This window comes from Misgurnus anguillicaudatus, chromosome 9 (genome assembly GCF_027580225.2).
Source record: "Misgurnus anguillicaudatus chromosome 9, ASM2758022v2, whole genome shotgun sequence".
Classification (NCBI taxonomy): domain Eukaryota; kingdom Metazoa; phylum Chordata; class Actinopteri; order Cypriniformes; family Cobitidae; genus Misgurnus; species Misgurnus anguillicaudatus.
Window position 1 is genome coordinate 3,714,625 of NC_073345.2, and position 24,010 is coordinate 3,738,634.

At 35.9% G+C, this 24,010-nt stretch overlaps 1 protein-coding gene across 4 annotated transcripts in view; it reads left to right on the forward strand.

The window, feature by feature from the left end:
• The first annotated feature begins 3,597 nt into the window (after positions 1-3,597).
• Positions 3,598-24,010, forward strand: part of sh3pxd2b (SH3 and PX domains 2B) — a 53,324-nt gene continuing 32,911 nt past the window's right edge. For 2 of the 4 annotated variants that reach the window (XM_073871042.1, XM_073871043.1), the window contains exons 1-2: positions 3,598-3,871; positions 21,053-21,136. In XM_073871042.1, the coding sequence (XP_073727143.1) occupies positions 3,803-3,871; positions 21,053-21,136 (153 nt within the window). In that variant the 5' untranslated portion in view covers positions 3,598-3,802. The remainder of the gene's footprint in view (positions 3,872-21,052; positions 21,137-24,010) is intronic. The other 2 variants (XM_073871044.1, XM_073871046.1) reach the window with 1 other exon arrangement.

Below are 24,010 nucleotides of genomic sequence, written 5' to 3' on the forward strand. Positions count from 1 at the left end.
AAAACCGGCTCGTCGGTGATTGGACGTTTACAGTTGTTCAATCTCGATACTCCACTCTGATTGGTTATCAGTATCGGTTATTTTGTTTTGATTGGCTTCTGTATCCATCGATGGACCAGTTCTTTGTAGGATGAGCGCGACTACTGCAGTACGGTCCAAAACGAGCCCAAGTCAATGGTTATTGTTTAAAGTTATAGGGGCACATCATTAATAATCTATTACTAGTTACTTATTATTGTTGATAACGTACAATTACAATTGGTAAAAATGCAACAAAACTAATTATTTTATTTTTTTACCATAGAAAAATTAGTGACCTATTTTACAAATGCAATTCCATAATTATATCATATTTCGGTGGGAAACAACATTTGAAGAGTTTCGTTGCAAAACGAGATAACCACCGTTTTTTTAATTGTTCAGAAATCTCGTTTTTTGGTTGTGCGTTCCAATTAATTTCAATTCAACTGCAGTTGGTTTGTTTTGATTTAAACCTTCATAACTTAAAAAATTCAGCTAAGTAGCACCATAAAACAAAATAATAACATGAAAACATAATAATAAACATGTTTTGACAAAAATGTAAAAAAAATGGATTTATCTCATTTTGCAACGAAACTCTTCATTTGGGTGTTACATTATGTAAGTTACATACAGTCAGTAGCTCATAATTGCTCACCTCATTTTTCTTGAAAAACAGTTTTGGCTGCTAAACCAGTAGACCTATTAATAAAACTAGCTACCCCTCCAAGCATAACACAAATCTGTGCTTAAAAGTCAACATAATTTTACATTATAGGGACAATGGTGATGATCCTGACTTAATAACATTTTGTGTGCATAAATTCATTTAGTCCATCAACTTCACTAAGCAAAGCGTCTAATAGCATCTAACATTAATAATTCATTAGACTGAATATACATTTACCTGAAAAAACACACTGCAAAATAAAGATTTAATAAAGAACAATGAAAAATGATTGTTTAATTTTCCATTAACAATTTTAAGACTTTCCATAACAATTCAATATTGTTTTTTAAACTTTTTATTTTCTTATTTTTAGTCTTATCAGGGCAAAGTTGTTTCTTGCTAACTGTCAATCTATTACACTAGGACTGATCTGTGTCACTTCACATGCTCCCTTTTACTGAACTGATGCAGACTGAGGCTTGTTGCATACACTCATAACTTTCTCCCACATTTATTTATTGGCCGTTTTGAGAGTTTTCATCAGGAAATTAAGTGAAATTAATTAAATGTTTTATTGCAATCTTCACTAAAATTACTTCTCATCATGGTGTTTTAATATAATTGTATCAGTTTTTAAGACCTTACACTGAGAGTATTTTTGCTGTCTAGATTTAAGATCAAATATTCTAAATTTATTCATACTTTCACTTAGCTAAAGATAGTTTTAAGCATTTTTCATGTTAGTTTTAAGATCTAATTTCATTAAAGGGGCCATGGCAAAAGACTTTTTAAAGAAGTCAAATAAATCTTTGGTGTCCCCAGAGCACATATGTGAAGTTTTAGCTCAAAATACCATATAAACAACAAGCATGTTAAAATTGCCACTTTGTGGGTGTGTTCAAAAATGTGCCGTTTTGGGTGTGTCCTTTAAATGCAAATGAGCTGATGAAATTCAAACACTGATCACAATAATAGTGGTTTGTTGCAATTAAAACTCAATTGTGCTTTTCTCTGCACTAAATAGCAGTGCTGTGGTTGGATAATGCAGATTAAGGGGTGGTATTATTATAATAAGAGCTCCTTATGACATCATAAGGAGAGCCAAATTTTAACAACCTATTTTTTCATGTGCTTGCAGAGAATGGTTTACCAAAACTAAGTTACTGGGTTGATCTTTTTCACATTTTTTAGGTTGATAGAAGCACCGGGGAGCCAATCATAGCACTTAAACATGGAAAAAGTCAGATTTTCATGCCATGGTCCCTTTAATGTTGAGAGTCTAAATGCAATGTCCTTAAAGGCCCTGCTTTGTAAAGGTCATGTGCCACACTTTTGTCTATATTGTGGAGTATTTTTGTTGTTGTTCACTATAAATATCTAATAATTCTTACATTGAGAAATATTTCTCTGAGAAGCAAAATGATTTAAGAGATTAGTATTGAGAAAGTATAAAAATCTGCTTCATTTGAGTTTTAACTTAATATATACAAATGATCGTACTTTTTAAATATCTGCCTTTACATAATGCCTTCAAAAGGGTAAATGATTGCATCGAGCACAGAATAAGGATATTGATTATTTTTACCTGAGAGTTCTGAACACCATTGAAAGTATTTGGGGAATGTGCTGAAGAAAACTTTTTTTGTCCACTTTACCCAGGTAATTGTGCAAATATAAATACATTATATGTATCGATAATAAAAAACAAATGAAGAAAAAAGTTTATTAAAGTTCAAGCAGGATATTAAAACACTTGTGAATTATGAAAACCATAAACTAAATATCTATGCAGCTCAATGGTTTTATTGTGGTAAAAGTGTAGTATGTTTTTTGGTGTATTGATTAATATCAGCAAAACCATGGTTTTACAACACGGTGTCACTATGGTTTTTGAAAATGATTATTTTGTGGTTACCATGGTTTTACTACAGTAACCATGGTTTTAACTGTAGTAAAACCATGGTTAATTTTCGTAAGTGAACTGTTAGAAGATTGTATTTATTAAGTGTACTGCCTGCCAGTGTAAATGAACCAAAATCAAACGATTCCCGGAAAAAACCCAGACACATTTTCCATGTATTTACGTAATCTCTGTGTGAAAAGAGCTACTGTGTGACTTTTTTTGGCTACTGTGTGACTTTTTTTGACGGGCAGTTTACAATGCACTGTCACATGATAAATAAAATACCACAAGATGGCAGCACATGCTTTGTTTGGTTAAAGTCGATATCTTAGTTCTGTAACCAGTGTTTTAAGATTACTGTTGAACTGTATTTTATAGTCACCATGTTTCATAAATATTAACCTCAATTATAATTTTTCGTTTTGCACATTTAAAGATTATGTATTTTGCATTATTCATGAATAAAATATTAAAACAAAAATATATTAAATGATTGATAAATAATAAATAACACTCACTTACTGCTACAGTCTGTAACATTAGTTTTATTACACTTTACCAGCTGACTTAAACCCTGACCAACGTGTCTTTATGTACAGCAACAATTTTCAATCGCATCAACCCCAAATGTGCGGTTGTAATTCAACTCTTCAGCCGAATAACTTCCTAATCAATTTTAATGACATTTTTAAAGCATTTATGGTGCAATATAATTAACTAAAATGTATAAATAATGTGGCATACAGGTGGGTTATGGACTTGATTTATAATGTACGTTCGCTTTATTCTAAGGTACGTAAACACGCACAGTAGGCTACTATGGCGAAGGTTTAGCGCAGTAAACTTCCTGTCTCGTAGCCTAATTAATATTCATAGCCCAACCCTTTACTTGTATTTATTGCAAACGCCCACATACCAATGTCTGCCTGTCTGCCAATCAGTTAAAGCGTACGTGATTAATATTCATGAGTCAAGCCTTCTTCATAGTAAAGATTGCGAATGAGCTGGGCTGTAATGATGAGATGGTGAGCTGGGACAGGCTGGAGTTCCGCTCGGTCCAGACTGCAGGAAACACGACGTGGAGTGAAAAAAGCCCCAGACACCGACAAAGATCGACGGATGACTGAGTGACTGTCAAACAGATTTACTGCTGTGAACGCTGAACGTTGTTTTTGTGTTTTCTGTTTTTCGACCGAGATTTTTCCAACATGCCTCGGCGGAATGTACAAGAAGTTACAGTTGAAGACGTGCAGAAGAGACGAAACCCCAACAAACATTATGTGAGTTTTTTTATTTTTTACCATAAAGATTTTTAAACTACTTTGCTGAGTGTTTTTGTCATAATGAAAGTGTTTGTCGGTGTTTTTTGTGACTGTAACGCTAGTTTGTCTGAACAAAGACACTGGAGATGCGATCATGTTACAGTAAACAGTTGTATTTATTTGTTTATCTGTCTATCTATCTGCTTTATTGTGTCTTACTGTAAAATAACGGTAACGGTGCATATACAGCAATGACTTCTGTACTGGTGTTCAGGGCCTATAATGTCATTCCAGATGTTTCCACATCTGCAAAAATATAACAAAGACTCTTGTGAGTTCACTAAACACTTAGCATGCGTTTATAAAGACACATTATGATATGATATGACATACGGGCAGACACCGTGTGTGTGTGCGTGCGCGCGCGTGTGTGTGTTCGTGTAAAGTTTTTAAGTGTTTGTTAAACTAGTATAACTGTGTACTCTCGGATCTAAGCTGAGTGTTTTTCGAGGCCTTTTGTCCTTTTTTACCACACCCTGAAAAGTCCTGGACACCCCAACCCCACTTCACTCCACAGGCCTGAGATCAGTTAAATGGTTATAATGATTTGTATCTAACTAAAGATAACTAGTCTTTGCAGAAACTGATGTATAAAACGAGCTTCAGCATGACAGTCATTTACTGTGTAATAGTGTTAAGAGGTTTTTGTCCAGCTCTAATAATGATGTTATTTGATAAACCCATGACAGGATATTAAATTACATTTTTTCAGTGTTTTTTTTTCTTCTGGTAACATAATACCAAACAAAAACTTAGACACCATATGCTGCTGTTTTCTGTTCTGCATTTTTATGACTTAATTTCCTGTTAATATGAGTTGATGTGTTAATGGTTAATATTATGAAGCAATCAGGTTTTTTTATAGTAGATCAAAACATCACATGCCACAGTGTTGTTTGTCCCGAGGTAAAAGTGGATGACCTCAGATCAGTTTGATGTGTGAAGGACACCACTATAAACATCTGATCCAGGTTTACATGCCTGATATAATGAGATCATTTATTTAATAAGAATATCCTGAGCTGCTGTTTGTCCAGAAGAATACAGTATAGCATTGAAAGTGGACATCTGCCTCATTAAACACTGTAAGACCCATGATTTGTTATGTGTGGGTTATTCAACAGTTAATTTATTGAAAAATTAAGTACAGTATTGTTATACATACAGACAGATTGATGAAAAAAACGTTCCATCTCCTTTACTATGAGAACAGATTGAAGGATTAATAAAGCAGAGCGATAGTAAGAAAAGGTTTTAAAGAGCCTGTATTAAATGCTTTTCCTGATTTTAAATTTGCTTTAGTGTGTAAGTGTGTGTGTAAAGGTTCTGCAAAGTTTCAAATCCCAAAGTCCTCACTAAAGCGAGTTATCGCCTCGAATAGAAATCACTTTTCTTGTACTACAGTGAATGCTTGGTTTGTAACTGTTAGTTCAGTAAGGTGTTGGTGCGACACATGCATAATTAATCCAAAAACTAATCAGGATAACAATTAAAGGTGAAACAATTACATAATTGCCAAAAGCCTCAATTATGTTGTTTGCATGAAATGCGCCTTAAATTTGCATTGTTTAAATGTATACAGTGAATTTTTTTTTGCTTATTTCTGTGCGTTTTGCCAGTATGTTCTGGCACCAAATACAGTGGTGAATCAGAGATTTTAAAATTGCTAAGTTAACATGTCCTTTAGCCATTTATTTTGGATTTTTTACTAACAACATAACTCCCATCAGAGGCATCATGCCCATTCAAACTTAGGGGGCACCAGCCCCCTTGGTTTTTTGGGCCCAATGGATTTTGCATGCAACCTTAAAATCAAAGAAGCATCCATTAATCTGTTACTTGTCTTTTAATCTGTTTAATATGCGAAATATTATTAATTCTGTGCTGCATCCTTGTCACTTTTCAGAGATTTTTGCCATTTTGATAGTGTTTTGATAGTGTTACATTACTTTATTCTGGTGGCAGCTAGGCGCTGCAGTCAGCGCAGTCGCAGATGTCATCAGCGTATGAGCACGCTCATGAGCTCTTTGCTGTTGCATTTTGCTATCTGAGGAATTAAAATGTGTAAGAAGCGCTCACAACATTTCCAAACCCCACTACGGTAATGTGCAGTTAACCTCCTATGTGTAGAAAATGTATGGTTTAAAATGTGACCGTTTCAACGTTATATTAGTAGAGATTTCTAGATTCATCTTCTTGGTACAACGCCAAAGTTCGCCAGAGTTCACGGGGGTGCGGACTCACACATGCTCACATATGAGGTAAAATTTAATGCAATAATGCGTTCCCCTAATAATTTTATCTAAACATTGTTTTGTCATTATTGAACATTAAACTCAATCACGTGGCTATAGCTTATGTCATTTTCGTTGTTTATATACTTTATGGATTTAAAATTACATTAATTTTATAGGATAATGCAGTTGTTGTGCAAAATGCATTAATGACAATTAAACAACAAAACGTAAATAAACTAAACATGCCGTTTTTAGATGTGAATATGATGCCAATATGTCATTATTCCGATAGAATAGTATTTGATATAAAAGTTAGTCAACACTTTTATTTTGGAAGTTTTTGCATGAAAGCAGTGGTGTTCAGATTGTGAGAAATGTAAGTGGCATGGAAAAACTGAAAGCTCTATAATATTTTGTTTGATGTCTGTGTATGCATACATTTCTGTGAGCTGCCCCCTTAAAAAATTTGGAGCATGACGCCCCTGACTCCCATGATTATTTGTTACTAACACATTATTTAGTTTTGAATGTTTAAAATTTACCTTGCAGCTGCTGCTTGATATAAAACATTTAAAAACTTTAATGTAAAATCTTACAATATTACAATATCAACACTCTAAAAAAACAAGCGGTGCTGTATAGAACCAAAACTGTTGCTTTGGATCGTGGTCATAGAAGAACCGTTTTTGGTGCCGTGTAGCACCGGTGAAGCACCAGTGAAGCACCCGCGCAGAACCACACAGGGGCCACACAGAACCAGCACCAAATATGGTTCTACATAGCACTATCTGGTTCCACACAGGTGCTTCACTGGTGCTTCACCGGTGCTATATGGCACTAAAAACGGTTCTTCTATGATTACGAGCAAAGAACCACTTTTGGTGCTATATAGCACCGTTTGTTTTTAGAGTGAAGGTGAATAATCTGCAAGTTTGATTATTGTCATAATCGTGCAGCCCTACACATGCCCGCCGCTAACTAAATGCTTATGTAGTATTTGCTGTGGGCTCACTTGTTTCTTGTTTATAAGTCTCTGTTCAGCCCTCGCAATTCTTCTACACCCCCAGCTCTGTGTTGAGATAACTAACATTGCATTTCATTATGTTCAGCCCTATTCCCTGATAATCACTTCACATGTATAAAATGAAAACATAGCTCTGTCATGTAACATGATGTAATGATGTTAACAGATTAAAGGTGCTCAAGCGAATTCATGCGTTTAAGACCATACATTTTTTTTGTTACATACAGCAAACATCTCCTCACTATCTGCTTGCTGCCTGTCCGCTGATCAAACTGTAAAAAAACGTGATCTCTGTGGACAGCCCAATCTCCACAAACTGCAATAAAAACACAGTGGCCAAACCTAGCACCACGAAACATAACAAAGTGTTCCAGCCAATAAACGACAAGAAGGATTTGGGGTGGGGGTTGGGTGCGTTCATGAAAGCACGGAAGGAAGGGGGGAGGAGTAAGCTACGCTCCATTTGTTTGAAAACAGTTCAAACATCAACAAAAAGTGACATCTCATAGATTCGCTTAGAGCGTCTTTAAATCCCGATCTGCTCAGCGTGAATATGGCTCTGTGTGTTGGACTGATGCCATTGTTTACAGCTTAGAGAAACTATAGCGCGTGCCTCCCAGTAAGAGGCGGGACATTTCTGATACACACTCTTAAGTGAGTGACAACAGACTGAACCAATCACATCAGACTGGGCAAGCTTGAACGATCAAAACGTTTCAAAAGGAGGGATTTCATAAAGTCCAGAAGTAACAGAGCGTTTCAGACAGACTGTAAGAGAAGCACAACAATAATGTAAAATATGTGAATAATAATGTGTTTTTTTTAACAATCAACCATGAAACCCTACTAGTTCACCACAAAAACAATATCATCAAGACATAGAAAAAAAGGGGCATAATGAGTACCCTTTAACTGTTTAACAGCCATGACTTCAGATGTTTAATAACAAGAAAGCTTTAAGTATTATTTTGGTCTGGTGTTTGCTGTTAGGTTAGACATTTTGAATATAACTTAGTATTGTCGACTCCACACACATTAGTGATACAGGCAGTGATACCTTGAAACCTGCTGGATTAATGAAACACTGAGAACTCATGATAAACTTTCTTTGAACTATTTGTAGTTTATCATAGAGTTTTAAGCACTCATGATACAAGCCTCTGAATAGAGTAACTGCACCAAATGATGGCAGCAATGTTTCTCTGATATTGTATTAGGTCCGGAAACTTTCCATGGGAACTTAATCTGGGGAATTTTAGAAATATTCCAAATTGGAAACTTAACAGGAATTTATGGAAATTATTTGAAAATATAGACCTTTTGCGAGTCGACGTCACAGTTACGTCACGCGTGCAACGTGGTGGCAGAAAAACAGTGGAAATGAATGAGACACGAGTGAAACGAACAATATAACTCACTAGAAAATGTCTTGTTGTGCTGTTGAGTGTCAGAATAGGAATGCCAAAATAGATGACCTTCATTTTTATAGTATACCGTCGTTGAAGACACCATTTGAAGATAAACGTTGGTGTTTATGGTTGCAATAAAAGCCCTCAACCAGACAGACTGAAGTGATGAAATCATCTGAAAATCTTTTAATAATTTGAATAGAAAATAATTAGAGAAGATATCCGTAGTTCTGTCGAGGTCTGATCCCTCTATGTGTTTCTTATAGCGTTTTCATCACGTTACGTTTATAATTTATTTAGAAAGATTAAAAATTTGAATGAGTTCATAATATCAATAATATTAACATTTATTAAAGTTTTCATATTTTTTTTGTTTTCTATTACTTCTTTTTACCTTCTATCTTAGCCTATGTCGTCGTCCTGTTTGTTCTAAATTATGATGTTTACTAATAAATATATAAACATAGTACACACACACACAATGTAAAGTGTTAATAATATATAAACAGGCCATACATATAAGGAAGAAATTGAAAACAGGAAAATTATGAAATATAATAAATGATATTATACAGAATACATGATAGTATTGCTCTTATAAGTACTTCAGCGATTCATACTGTAAAAATAATTGATTTACCAATAAAGAATAATACATATACATTACATACATGCACACATATCAGTAGCCAAGCCATTTAAACTTTTAATTTATTTAAAAAATAAACGTAACTTGGTGAAAACGTTATAAGAAACATTACACTTCAGAGAAATATAGAGGAAACAGACTTCTACAGAACACCGGATCCATAAAAATCACAGTTTAACGCTAAAACACTTCACACAGCTATTGAGAAACATTCATTTTCTGCCACCAGTTGGGCTCCGCCCACAAAAAACGTCATCTCTGTTTGGAAACACGCAAAAGGTCTATAGGGAAATTTTGTTTGGTCATAGGCATGCAAATTTTAAATAAGTCGTCTTACCTGATTTAATTGTAAGTAGAATTTTAATTGATTCTTTCATTGAGAAACACAAAAGCATAATAAACATTATTATAGTTATTATAATAGTGCTAGTTTACATTTAGATATCTAATTTATAGTAGCTAGCTACTGTATAAAACATTTAGGTATTTGCTAGTTAAACTGTTAAAGTTACAGTTGTTCCTGTGTTTTTGAAGCTTTGATTGTGTTTACAATGTTGTGTGCAATATAACGTGTTCATGTTTCATGTGGAAAAAAAGTATTTTTCCACACAATTTACTTACCGGTATCTGTATAGCGCTGTTTTCACTGTCCTAAAAACAGGCTGATGTCTTCCTTGTTCTAACGAGTTCTGATTGTGTAGTTTGTTTAGTGTGTTGTGATTCGACAGCATCTTAGTTTAGCAGAGCTGTTTGAGCTGACTGACGTATTTCTGTGGACAGAGTTTAGTGAGAAACTCTTAGGGGGCGTGCACACCAAAACTTTTACGCCCGGCGCTGGCACATGTTTTCAATTGTTTCCAATGGAAGCTTGGTGTTTTTCAAATTTACCAGCAGCTAGCGGTTGAGAGTTGAAAAATATTCAACTTTGGGTAAAATGCTCCACTCGTTAATGTCAGTTCTCACACGGCCGTCCAGTCACAGTGGAGGAGGGGCGGGACAAGTATCACAGCAGCCAACCGTCTCACAGCTGACGTATCAGAGCTACCAAAGCGCTCGGCTGAAGAAGGTCAGCTGCACTTTCGCGTGAACCGCAAAATGCACCAAAGCACCATTTGCGTGTACCGCGCACAACACTCAAATCACTTTCGCTCTAGCTTCAATTGCGAATGAGGCGGAAACGCGTCTTCCGCGCCGAACGCCTCTTCCGCGCCGCGGGACCTCCTGACGCGCAACAACGCATCTTCACATTGACTTAACATTGAAATCACTCGCGCTTCACGCCTCTACCGCGGTTGGTGTAAACGCAGCATAAACGTTTTGGTGTACACAACCCCTTATATTGACATCATTCAACCAGGAAGTAGAGGGCTGTAGTCCAAACCGGGCATTCGCTGTAGACTTTGAAAGGGGAATTCTGTTTAAGAAAATATATCACCTGGCAGTGAACTTTGAGCTTTATCATTTTAGAGGTATTATTTATGCTCTAACAGCAACACTAACTAAAGTTTGAAAAATCAGATCATGAGAAACGGTAGCTTTAAAAAGCAGCAAGTGTGGTTTCTGTGGTAGCCAAGGCCTGGAAAATAGAGGGGAAATTCCCTCTTACCTGATATATGGAGGATTTAATTTTATTTCAGGGGTAGTGTGTGGGTTTTATGTGTGTGTGTGTGTGTGGGGGGTATTTTTAGACACTGCTTTTTTAATTATCTCACCTAAATGTTTTCTCAGTCAGTGTATTTGTCTTTACTATGATATAATGTTGTTGCACACTAGCTTATACACAGCAGTTTTTTTTTTTTAAAACAAATGTATGTAATTTATGTGAATACACACAAAGATGGAGATTTTTTAAATTCCTGTTAATTCCCTTATATTCCCATATATTCCTATGGAAAGTTTCCAGCCTTGCAAGTTCCCAGAATTTTGCAACCTTAATTAAACACCATCATTATTGATATTGTGTTAATATGATGATAATGTTACGGTTGGCTCAGAACTGCATCAAAAAAGACGGAGAGCAAACCAAGAACGTATAATAAAGAAAAGTTTAATTTCATAACTCTAGGGGTTTACATTTAAAGTTAGCACATCAGTAAGTTTACGTCAGAGGACAGATCCAAAAACGAAGCGAGGCACAAGCAGGCAGTAGGAGATGATGTCACTTCCCCTTATTGCCCACCATGATTTCTTAAGAACACTTTTATTTCCGCCTCCCGACTTGAAACAGGTGTTTCTTATTTCTCCTGTCACCTAACAGAGATCACAGAAACAAAACAACAACAACAAAAAACCCACCCCCCTAATAATAATATCATCAACAATTGGGAAGACATTAAAAATTGAGCTTAAAGAGCCACACTGGTTATAAACTCTCTTCCTGCTTTATACCCCTTTTTTTATTTCAGTATCAGTTATTGCTCAAAAAAGGAATAAAACGATGTAATTAATAGTATATTGTTTATAAAAAGATATTATGAAAATATAGCTGTAGACAGCGATACGGGGCCAAGCAACAATGGTCCTGCAACACGCAACGAAGCTGAAAGGACATGCAATTGAAGAATGCAATGTAGCAGATACGTATGGGAACTATCAGCACACAGGACTCAGAGATGAGAATGAACATAATGAAAAAATAAAAATTTTGAAGTATAATATTTTATTGCATGCTGAAAGAAGGACCGATTAGTCCAATGCTGACCTAGAAAACAATTGAACCACCAAAGCATCATACATGTTACACATGAGACTTAAACCAAAAGAGCACAAACGAAATAATACCTGTAAAAATAATAAAGTAAAATAAAAATAATGAATTGAAGCTTTTGACTCTAAAGTAAGAGACTTCAATTTCTGCCCTAGCCAGGACTTGAACCCATGATCTCCAGGTTTCATGCCTGTCACTCATCTGGTTGAGCTACAGGGGAGACATACATACAGACAGCTGCTTAAGCTAGATTGCTGTAGTGACAATGTGTATGTTCAAGTTTGGAGAGATTTTTCTCAAGAACAGAATATTTTTTTAAATCCCCTGTGGGTAGTCAAACCTGTTCAAACATTTAACTCTACATGATATATCATTTGTATGAACCATACTAATTGCTGCCCTACGCTGGATTTGAACCCGCAACCTCTGGATTTCATGCCCATCACGCATTTGGTTGAGCTACTGGGAAGGCATAGATTACCCCATCAAATATTCTCCATAGAAGTTTAGTTGATTAAATGGTTTAAAAGTTATTCCTATTGACAAATGTATTACTTTTGAACAAAGATAAATATCAAAATTCTGTTTGGTCATTTCTATGTGGCTTGGTCCAAAGATAATCTGAGCCAAATTGTGTAACAATTCAACAAACACTGCAAAAGTAGTAGCAAAAAAACTGAATACTGTACTTTTCAAAATGGCCGCTACTGCATTTTTGAACCGGTGATGATGCTTGGCCAACAAATTGCAAGCCGTGCAGAACATGGAAAACAGACTGGTTGAGAATAAAAGGTGAGAATAAACTCAAAACAAATATAAATAGAAAAACATAACACATGCATCAGACGGGATTCGAACCCTTAACCTCTGAGTTTTGATGCATGCGATTTAATAATAGACTGAGCTACACATGCAGTGTAGCTAGCCAAGGTTTTCAGAGCTGCAAGCAATCAAATGGAGGAAGGAAGGTGCAGACATGACATTGCAGAGCAGAAATAACAAAATTACAATTTATATGAGAATCAGATAGTTTAAGTGAGAAGAGTTAAAGTTTAAGTCAAGAAAAACATGTTGTATAGGAATGCACAACATGTTATAATGCAGTCATAATAATTTAATATGACGAAGAGACAATGTCACAGGGACAGTCAACTTTGGACAGGTATTTCTCGGGAATGGCAGAGAATATAAAAAATGTGTTTGGTCATTTCTGTGCGGATTGCTCCAAAGTTTATGTGAGCAGAGCCTGACATAAAATAGACTTAATTTGCAAAAGTAGTAGCGAAAAAACTACTTCACATATGCTATGAAATAAGATATGAACAGAATGTTGAAAACTGACAAATGAGATATCGTTGCAATCGACATAAACCAGTGAATAAAAATTCACAAAGAAAATGAATATCAGACAAAGTTTTCAGAAGTTATGGGCTGTTTTATATAGTTTATAAACCCTAGGTGGCGCTGTCTTCAGATTTCCCAAGTACCTACAGTACATCATACCTGATGATTCCTACAGATTTTTGTGCCGATACAATATATAGAATAATAATAATCACAATTTAATACAAAATTCAAAATAGTGGACAGGCGGTTTGGTCATTTCCGGCATAATATATATCGACAGATTGGTTATGAGCCAAGGAATCCATAGACACTAAGATCATAATTTTCTATCAAACATTTTAATAGTTATGGGCAAAAATGGCCATTTTTCATATCTCATGACCCATAGGTGGCGCTGTCCTCAAATTTGGCATGGTACCCCAGTTCATGGTCCTTATGAAGGGTACCAAGTTTCATTTCAATTGATCAAAGAATGACAGAGATAATGACTCAGAACGAATTTTGGGTTGACATCGATAAATGTACGCAATTATTTCTTTTGAACAAAGATAAATATCAAAATTCTGTTTGGTCATTTCTATGTGGCTCGGTCCAAAGATAATCTGAGCCAAATTGTGTAACAATTCAACAAACACTGCAAAAGTAGTAGCAAAAAAACTGATTACTGTACTTTTCAAAATGGCCGCTACTGCATTTTTGAACTGGTGATGATGCTTGGCCACCAAATTGCAAGCCGTGCAGAACATGGAAAACAGACTGGTTGAGAATAATAGGTGAAAATAAACTCAAAACAACAAATATTAATAGAAAAACATAACACATGCATCAGACGGGATTCGAACCCTTAACCTCTGAGTTTTGATGCATGCGATTTAATAGACTGAGCTACACAGGCAGTGTAGCTAGCCAAGGTTTTCAGAGCTGCAAGCATTCAAATGGAGGAAGGAAGGTGCAGACATGACATTGCAGAGCAGAAATAACAAAATTACAATTTATATGAGAATCAGATAGTTTAAGTGAGAAGAGTTAAAGTTTAAGTCAAGAAAAACATGTTGTATAGGAATGCACAACATGTTATAATGCAGTCATAATAATTTAATATGACGAAGAGACAATGTCACAGGGACAGTCAACTTTGGACAGGTATTTCTCGGGAATGGCAGAGAATATAAAAAATGTGTTTGGTCATTTCTGTGCGGATTGCTCCAAAGTTTATGTGAGCAGAGCCTGGCATAAAATAGACTTAATTTGCAAAAGTAGTAGCGAAAAAACTACTTCACATATGCTATGAAATAAGATATGAACAGAATGTTGAAAACTGACAAATGAGACATCGTTGCAATCGACTTAAACCAGTGAATATAAATTCACAAAGAAAATGAATATCAGACAAAGTTTTCAGAAGTTATGGGCTGTTTTATATAGTTTATGAACCCTAGGTGGCGCTGTCTTCAGATTTCCCAAGTACCTTCAGGACATCATACCGATGCTTCCTACCGATTTTTGTGCCGATACATTATATAGAATAATAGTTATCCCAATTTAAAGCAAAATTCAAAATAGTGGACAGGCGGTTTGGTCATTTCCGGCAAAATATATATCGACAGATTGGTCATGAGCCAAGGAATCCATAGACACTAAGATCATAATTTTCTATCAAACATTTCAATAGTTATGGGCAAAATTATCCATTTTTCATATCTCATGACCCATAGGTGGCGCTGTCCTCAAATTTGGCATGGTACCACCGTTCATGGTCCTAATGAAGGGTACCAAGTTTCATTTCAATTGATCAAAGAATGACCGAGATAATGACTCAGAACGAATTTTGGGTCGACATCAATAAATGTACGCAATTATTACTTTTGAACAAAGATAAAAATCAAAATTCTGTTCGGTCATTTCTCTGCGGCTCGGTCCAAAGATTCTCTGTGCCAAATTGCGTAACAATGCAATGAACGCTGCAAAAGTAGTAGCGAAAAAACGAAATACTGTACTTTTCAAAATGGCCGCTACTGTAATGGGTGGAGTCTTAATGTAAGGTGGTCATTGTAATGAGCGTGAGGAGAGGATTCAGATGTAGTAGGTAGAGTTTTTGTTGACCAAATGATTCTACAGTTATAACCATTTGAATATTGAATTTTTGAAGTGTTGGTGGCGCTATAGAGTTAATGCTAGAGACCCCATAGTTGGTCACATGACTATTTAGGACCACCACTACAAGTGTGCCAAATTTGTTTCATTTTCCTATGTACGGTTCATAGGGCTGCCATAGACTCCCATTGGGGAAGAAGAAATATAAATATAGCTGCAAGCAGCAATTGCGGGGTCAAGCACCTTCAGCGCAATGAGCACGCAAAGCACAGCAAAAACCACACGACGCAGCAAATGTGCAAAGCGCAGAAAGCGCGCAATACAGAGCCCGAACCCGAAGCAAAGCAAATGCAGAGCAGGATCACTGCAGTGCGGAGCAACAACAGTAAAGATGGCAAAAATATAACACGTGTGGAAAACCAGACAGGTCGAGAAGAACGTGTTAAAGGAAACGCAAAAGGAAATCTCAATAAGTGAAAGTAAGAGCTGGGATTCGAACCCATGACCTCAGGTTCCCAAAGCACAGCACTTACCGCATGCGCCACTGAGAAAACAATTAAATTACTGAGTTGGTGTGTCCAAGCTATAGAATAGAGATTTAGAGCTGTAAACATTGATATCCAGCAATTACCAAACGTAAAGAAATATCAACAGAGAGCACAAATAACTGAAATACAATGTATTGTATGAAAATCACAAAACTTAAGTGAGAAAAAAAGTGAAGACAAAAACCACCGCACATGGGATTCGAACCCATGAACTCATGCTCCCGAAGCACAGCAGTTAACGCATGCGCCACTGAGCAAACGATTGAACCACTGAGTTGGTGTGTCCAAGCTATAGAATAGAGATTTAGAGCTGTAAACATTGATATCCAGCAATTACCAAAAGTGCAGAAATGACAACAGAGAGCACAAATAACTGAAATACAATGTATAGTATGAAAATCACAAAACTTAAGTGAGAAAAAAGTTAAGACAAAAAATGACGGCACATGGGATTCGAACCCATGACATAAGAATCTCATGGCAAGTGGTTAACCAGATGCACAACTCAGTTAACACAGCTCAAGGGGAAGCAAAAAACAGCTTAGGTGCTGCAAGGATTGCCATATGCCAATCATCACTGATGCAGAACTGACAGTGCAGAGCAGAACTAACAGAAATACAATGTATATGAGAATCAAAAAGCTCAAGTGAGATTGAAGACAAGAAGATCATTCTGTATAGTAATGCTATACAATGTAATATACAGTCACATTAATTTACTATGACAAATAGACAATGTTACAGGCACGGTCAACTTTGGAGTGGTATTTCTAAGAAAGAGAACAGAATATCAAAAATCTGTTCAGTCATTTCTGTGCGGATTGCTCCAAACATTATACGAGCAGTACTTGGCGCAAAATAAACAAAATTTGTAAAAAGAGTAGCGAAAAAATCATCTACCATATGCTTTACAATAACACATGAACAGAATGTTGGAAAATGACAAACGAGGTATCGTTGCAATCGGCATAAACCAGTGAATACAATTTCACAAAGAAATTAATATCAGACAAAGTATTCAGAAGTTATAAGCAGTTCCATAAGAACTGTTATAGTTTATAACCCCTAGGTGGCGCTGTACTCTGAGTTCCCAGGTACCTTCAGGACATCATGTCGAAGCTCCCTACTAATTTTTGCGCGGATATGTCCAATAGTTAAAAAAATATAACAAATTATCTGAAATTTCAAAATGGCGGACAGGCGGTTCGTTCAAACCCGGCATAATACACATCGACAGATGCGGCATGATGTAAGCAATCCATAGACATCAAGATCATAATTTTCTGACAAACAGTTCAGAAGTTATGGGCAAAAATAGCCTATTTTATTATCTCATGACCCATAGGTGGCGCTGTCACCAAATTTGGCATGGACCCCAAGTTCATGGTCCACATGAAGTGTACTAAATTTCATTTCAATTGATCAAAGAATGACTGAGTTACAGCTTCAAAACCATTTTTGCGTCAACCTCGTTAAGTTTGCGCATTTATTACTTTTGAACAAAGATAAATATCAAAATTCTGTTCGGTCATTTCTGTGCGGCTCACTCCAAAGATCACCTGTGCCAAATCTCATAAGAATTGAACCACATTTAAAGGAGGAGTAGCGAAAAAACGAAATACTGTACATTTCAAAATGGCCGCTACTGTAATGGGTGGAGTTTTACTGTAAAGTATCAAATTCAATAAGCAGGATGAGAGCAATCACGTGTACTAAGTAGAATTTTCATAGATCAAGCGGATCAGCAGTTATAACCATTTGAACATTGAATTTTTGCACTGCTGGTGGCGCTATAGAGTTAGTACTAGAGACCCCATTTTTGGTCACATGACTTTTTAAGACCACCACTGCAACTGTGCCAAATTTCATCATTTTCCTATGTACGGTTCATAGGGCTGCCATAGACGCCTATGGCTAAGAAGAAGAAGACGCAGAATAATAATAATAATACTAACAATTCCAATAGGTGTCACAGCACCTTCGGTGCTTGACCCCTAATAATAATAATAATAATAATAATAATAATAATAATAAGAAAACCATCAAACGCAATAGTGGCCTGCCGCCCTGCGGGCTTGGCCCCTAAATATAATTCTCATGAGTTCTTTTGGGCACAATAACCGTGTAGTAAAAGTTTGATATGGTGACAGACAGGTCTGGTGAAGTATATTTAGTAAAATAATAAAGAAATGGAGCAGATGGCCTGGTTCAGAACAAACTTTTCTGGACGCTTAACAAGTGTTTGGTTTACACCCAAGTGTTTGACGGCAGATGTCTCTCAAATGTACTCAAATGTATGCCAGTTATCTGTACTCAAGTCAGCTTGAAGAGATGGTCTGGATTATGATTGGTAGGGTTTCTTTCTGTCTTAACTTTGTAGAGTTACAGTTTGTGTATCTTTGTGCCCTTTTTTACCTTAAAGAGTTACAGCGCGTGTGTCTTTGTTCCCGTTTTTTTACTGTGAAGCATTTCTTAATGATGTTAGTCTCTGAAAGAAAAGTCACAGAGCTGGATGCATCCTATAGGGTTGGGTAAAATTCTCTGATTCTCATCGAAAGAGTATTGACTCAAAAAATCCCTGAATGGATTCTTAACGTGCATGCCTTGCTTCAGAGGATGTGAATATTATCTGTATACTTTGCATCTCATCCTTAAAGGAATATTCAATTTTCTTAAAAGAAAAATCCAGATAATTTACTCACCACCATGTCATCCAAAATGTTGATGTCTTTCTTTGTTCAGTCAAGAAGAAATTATGTTTTTTAAGGAAACATTGCAGGATTTTTCTAATTTTAATGGACTCCAATAGAGCCCAACATCCAATACCCAACTCAACACTTAACAGCCTCCTTCAACGGAGCCTCAAATGACTACAAACGATCCCAAACGAGGCATAAGGGTCCCATCCAGCGAAACGATTGTCATTTTTGACAAGAAAAAAAAAAATCCACTTATAAACCACAACTTCTCGTCTAGATCCAGTCGTGATGCGTCAGCGTGACCCCACGCAATACGTCATGACGTCAAGAGGTCACAGAGGACGAACGTGAAACTCCGCCCCAGTGTTTACAAATGTGTTAAAAGAGGACCGTACCGACATTGTTGTATGTCAACTGATACTAATTAAAATGACAACCGTAAACCGTAAAATGACAATCGTTTCACTAGATAGGACCCTTATGCCTGGTTTGGAATCGTTTATAGTCATTTGAAACTCCGTTAAAAAAACTGTTAAGTGTTGAGTTAAGTATTAAATGTTGGGCTCTATTAAAGTCCATTAAAATGAGAAAAATCCTGCAATGTTTTCCTCAATAAACATAATTTCTTCTCGACTGAACAAAGAAAGACATCAACATTTTGGATGACATGGTGGTGAGTAAATTATCTGGATTTTTCTTTTAAGAAAATTGAATATTTCTTTAAGATTAAAACAATCAAACAAAAACAATCATTCAGATGGTTATGGTAGTCAACTAAAGCCAGCAATGTAATGACGGTAAAGATGACCAGACGAGGGCTTTATGAGCCAGTTTTAAACATTCTAAAAACCCTAACACAAGTTACGTAAAAGCCAGTGTGTCTGAGGATTGTTTGATTTTTGTTCATTCCCACTGCCAGTGATTTTCTGGAATCTGTCCATGCATTCACACACATCACATAAAGATCCCATAAAGACACGTAACGTGTTTTTGTAATTATGCACTTTGTGTATTTTGTTTGCTTACTATTTGTGATTTCTTTCTTGAGAAACCATGCGTGTGCATTTTTTCTGATTTGATCATAAACTAGCAAATCATGTACCGCTCTGTTATGCTGGTGAATGATCTCAGTTTCAGTGAGGATAGTGACGAGCTTCCTGATCTCTGCTTCATTTTTTTTTTTGTTGATCTGCATTTAAATCCCATGTCAAAAAGCTGAATGATAACTTTGTTGTTGTGACGATGCACGCATCCTCACTTTCACACAGGACTCATTTCGTAAATCCCATAAGTGATCCCAGAATCAATTACGGGAAGTAATCTGCGTCCACACAGAAGACACACTTTCAGTTTTAACGTGACATCGATATTCAATTGAAATAAAAAACATATAAAGAAGAATCAAATCAAATTGACAAATTGGTCACAAAACCCAGCTGTACTGCATTCTTTACAAGCTGTCCCGTGAAGTTTTCTGATAAAAATGAAAGGTGTCAGCTCCTCATCCCGAGTTTTTATCTTATGGTGGTCAGCTTCTGGTAATGCTCATGACAGTACTCTATACAGACTCCAGCAGTATAATGTGAAACAGATGTCAAGGGGGCTTTAGGGATGTCTGGTTCAGATCAAGTAATGGACCCTAGTGAGGGAACCGCCTCAATGGGAAGATGGCTTCCTCAGGCAGCCATTTATGCAAAAATACTTAATGGTATCATCTTCAATAAAGCCCACCAAGCTGCTGTCATGTGCAGTATCTTCAGTATTGTGTTCTCGATGAGACACCAGCTAACATTAAATATGTGAAAACAACAGGTTTAACTCATTCACCGCCATTGACGAGTTATCTCGTCAATTATGAGTTAATATTTAACTAATAAATAAGCCTTTCTGGACGAATTTCAAAGTGAAAGTGTAATACTGCTTTTACCGCCAAACCGAATTGATCAAAAACGGAAGTTAAAAAGATTTAATGATTTATTTTAACTGCCTTTATGTTTGATAGTCATCCTGAGTCTGATCTCTAACATAAATTCCTTTACAAAAACGCAATTTTTTAAGCTTTTTGCTCAAAATGTTGTATTTTTGAAGAGAAATATCCATATTTCAGTGGTTAAATTAAACGTTTTTTCCCCATTTTGTTTGTTTGTTTATTGTTTGTTTGAAAGCAGAGGGTGTGTTCTTTAATTTGATATAATTTGTATGTTTGTATATATATAGAAGATAATTTTTCCTGCAAGGAATTTTGTGAAACTTTTGTTAAAATCACAAAAATGCAGGTGGGCAACTTTTCTCAAAAAGGCTGGCGGTGAATGAGTTAATTATACCTGTGCAATGCTGCTGGCACTGATAATTTGTTAATGCAAAAAAGAGTTAGTTTTTAGGTTAACTGGGTTAACAATCAGTCTCTCTCTCTTTTTTACTCTATGTTTACGTCATCAAAGTTTCTTGGACTGATGGGAGCAATGAGATCATTTTCAGGCGCTACAGTAAATTCTTTGATCTTCAGGTGAGTTTTTAAACTAGTTTTTCAATATAATACCAAACATAAATGTGGTTTTGCACTCTACCGTTGTTGTGTCGCTGTTCTTTTCCTTTAAACACTGAGTTAGTCATGTCATACTTTGCACTTGAAGTGGTCAGAATTAAATTAAAGTAGATGTGCTAGTGTGTAGATAAGATACAGTCCACAATGACTAGAACTGATCTGTTATCAGATTAAACAATGCTGATTTAACCCTCTTTTAAAGAGCTTTATACCTATTTTCACAATTGTTAACTCTCTTGCAAATATACACATTTAAGTCATACTTGAAAAAGCAGAGCCCTACACCCTAACTGTATATGTGTCCAGTAAGATGAGAGCTTCCCTGACTGCTTTCATGTATCAGCGAAGGTTAATTGACAATCTGTGCACAAGTAAATGCTTAAGTTTAAGGGTTTTCTTTAAAGGCACTTCATCTAGTTACAAACAAACGCAAATCTTAAATCACATCATCATTCTCTTCTCCTTCAATGTTTCGCATTTCGCATCATGAGTGATCTTCATTTCTTTTTATTACAGTCAAAGCATTGATTTAACATTCAGACACATGTGAAACTGAAGGTCTGTGTGTTTCTCTCAGATGATTTGTTTCTTCTTAAGCCATTGGTTAATGGAGATAAAACTCAAAAACGATCTTCCTCGCACTGACCGACACATCTGAAGCATGCACAGACCCCAATATATACACATTTACACAGAATAACAGTTTTAAGAATATCTGTTTCAACAAGAATTCATGCAGATATAATCTGTTATGTCTTAAGGGCCATTCATATTTTAACGATAACTATAACAATAACTATATTTTCGTCTACACTAGTGCTGTGTTCAAAATATCGATACGACGATACATCGTCACGAACGCCTGACGATGCGCACATCGATACAGCACCTTCTGTATCGATTCGGATGCACTTTTGAAAGTAGCGTGACGAATCTTTTGATCCGTGATCCATATGAAAAGAATGCATGTGACTCGGAGTACGTAGAGTTAAAGGTAGCGGGGTATATTTTCACTTTCTGTGTCCGTCTCGTGGGCGCATGCGTCTGCACAACTTGTGCGCCACTCACTCTCTCTCTCTCTCTCTCTCTCTCTCTCTCTCTCTCTCTCTCTCTCTCTCTCTCTCTCTCTCTCTCTCTCTCTCTCTCTCTCTCTCTTTCTCTCACACGCGCATGCATATTTAAAATCAATGAGTTCAGTATGAAAGCGCAGATATCTTAGCCTACTTATACTACTGCAAAGGGCTTTATTAGCCACTCTCTTATAAAACAGTACTGCTTGTGAAAAGTGTACGTCTAGAGAAGAGATACAGAGCTACTTCAAACTATAGCTGTCACATTAAAATCTGATTTCTATTTAATAGTATTAAGTCTGACTGCATGTTTATAGACGGTTTCAGCAGTAACAACATAAACAAGCAGCTGTCGCGGTCCGCACGTAACTTCCGGTAAACTCCGCTAAGAATAAATAACAACAAAGTTCTTTAAACGTAGTTTATTTATATAACAAGCACAAAAAAACAACACATAGATTATGAAACCAAAACATTTGTTATTTTCGACGAGGCATTTGTTCAAGAGATCAGTTTAGCAAATAGTCAGACCTTAAAAAAAACGAAACCGGAAGTAAGGTTCGGATCCAGACGTGTATCACATGCGTCCGATGAAACTGTCTATACACCTATTCATAGATATAGAAAAATTAAATGAGAGACAAATATAATGCCTAATCTTTGTAAAACTGCTTTGAAAAAAGTTTAAAACTAACTTACAGTAATTTTTAATATTTCTACAAGTTACCCCAAAAGCTAATAAATGAATGGCAAAAACACAACTGTTACAACACTGCTTATTCAATGTACAATAAATAGATAATAATAATACTAATAATTTTACTAAATTCTGAACATTGATTTGATTGGCTGTCATTGGTTTCTCATTCATCAGTAAGAAAAGAAAATGGCTCAGAAAGTGAGATATCATTCATTGTATCTTTATTGTTATAGTTGTGATGTGAACTACTATTCTCTTTAATATAATTTTTTAAACTACACTGTTAAAAAATATGGTAGAAATTACAGTGTTTCTGGCAGCTGGTTGCCAATAACTTACTGTAGATTTTACATTTATGTTACTTACTGGCAACAGTTTGTTCAAAGTTAAACGAACATTTCAGTCATTTTCAGATAATTTTTTACAGTGTATATTTGGTAAAGTTATAGTTATTGTTGTAATGTGAACAGCCCTTAAAGTGAATGTTTGGTTAACTGTTGGGGATCTGATGTGTAACATTATATTACATCCTTGCATTACAGTAGATCTTAAAGCTGTCTCAATGTCAATCAAACAATAAAGAAAAAAAGTTGAACATATACAGTATTTTGCCTAAAGATATTGGTTTTGACTTTGTGTGTGCCACATCTATTACTTTACCAGTGATTCTAAGGTATGGATGCAGTGATTTTGCTTTTAAAAAGACTTTCAAACATCTTCAAAAATCACAAAACTCTAATTTTTCTCAAAATTTATTTAGCTGTTCTTGTCAAGTTCAAAAGCAGGTGTAGCTTTGTCATTTGTTGTCAGATTCCAACAAATCATACATCGTTTTGAAGCTCTTTTTATAGAGAATGTCAAACTATAAATAACTTATTTTTGAAAACTTGCTCATTCCGACTCCATTTGCCAGCATGGGTCACATTTTATCACTTACTTTTCTTGAACAATATTAAATACATGCCTGTATATTTCTAAAGCCAGACTGCTTAGTGCAGTGTTCCTGGAGTACTAGAAATGAGATCATCTACAGGTTTAGTTTTAGTTGCTATGATTTGCCCGTGT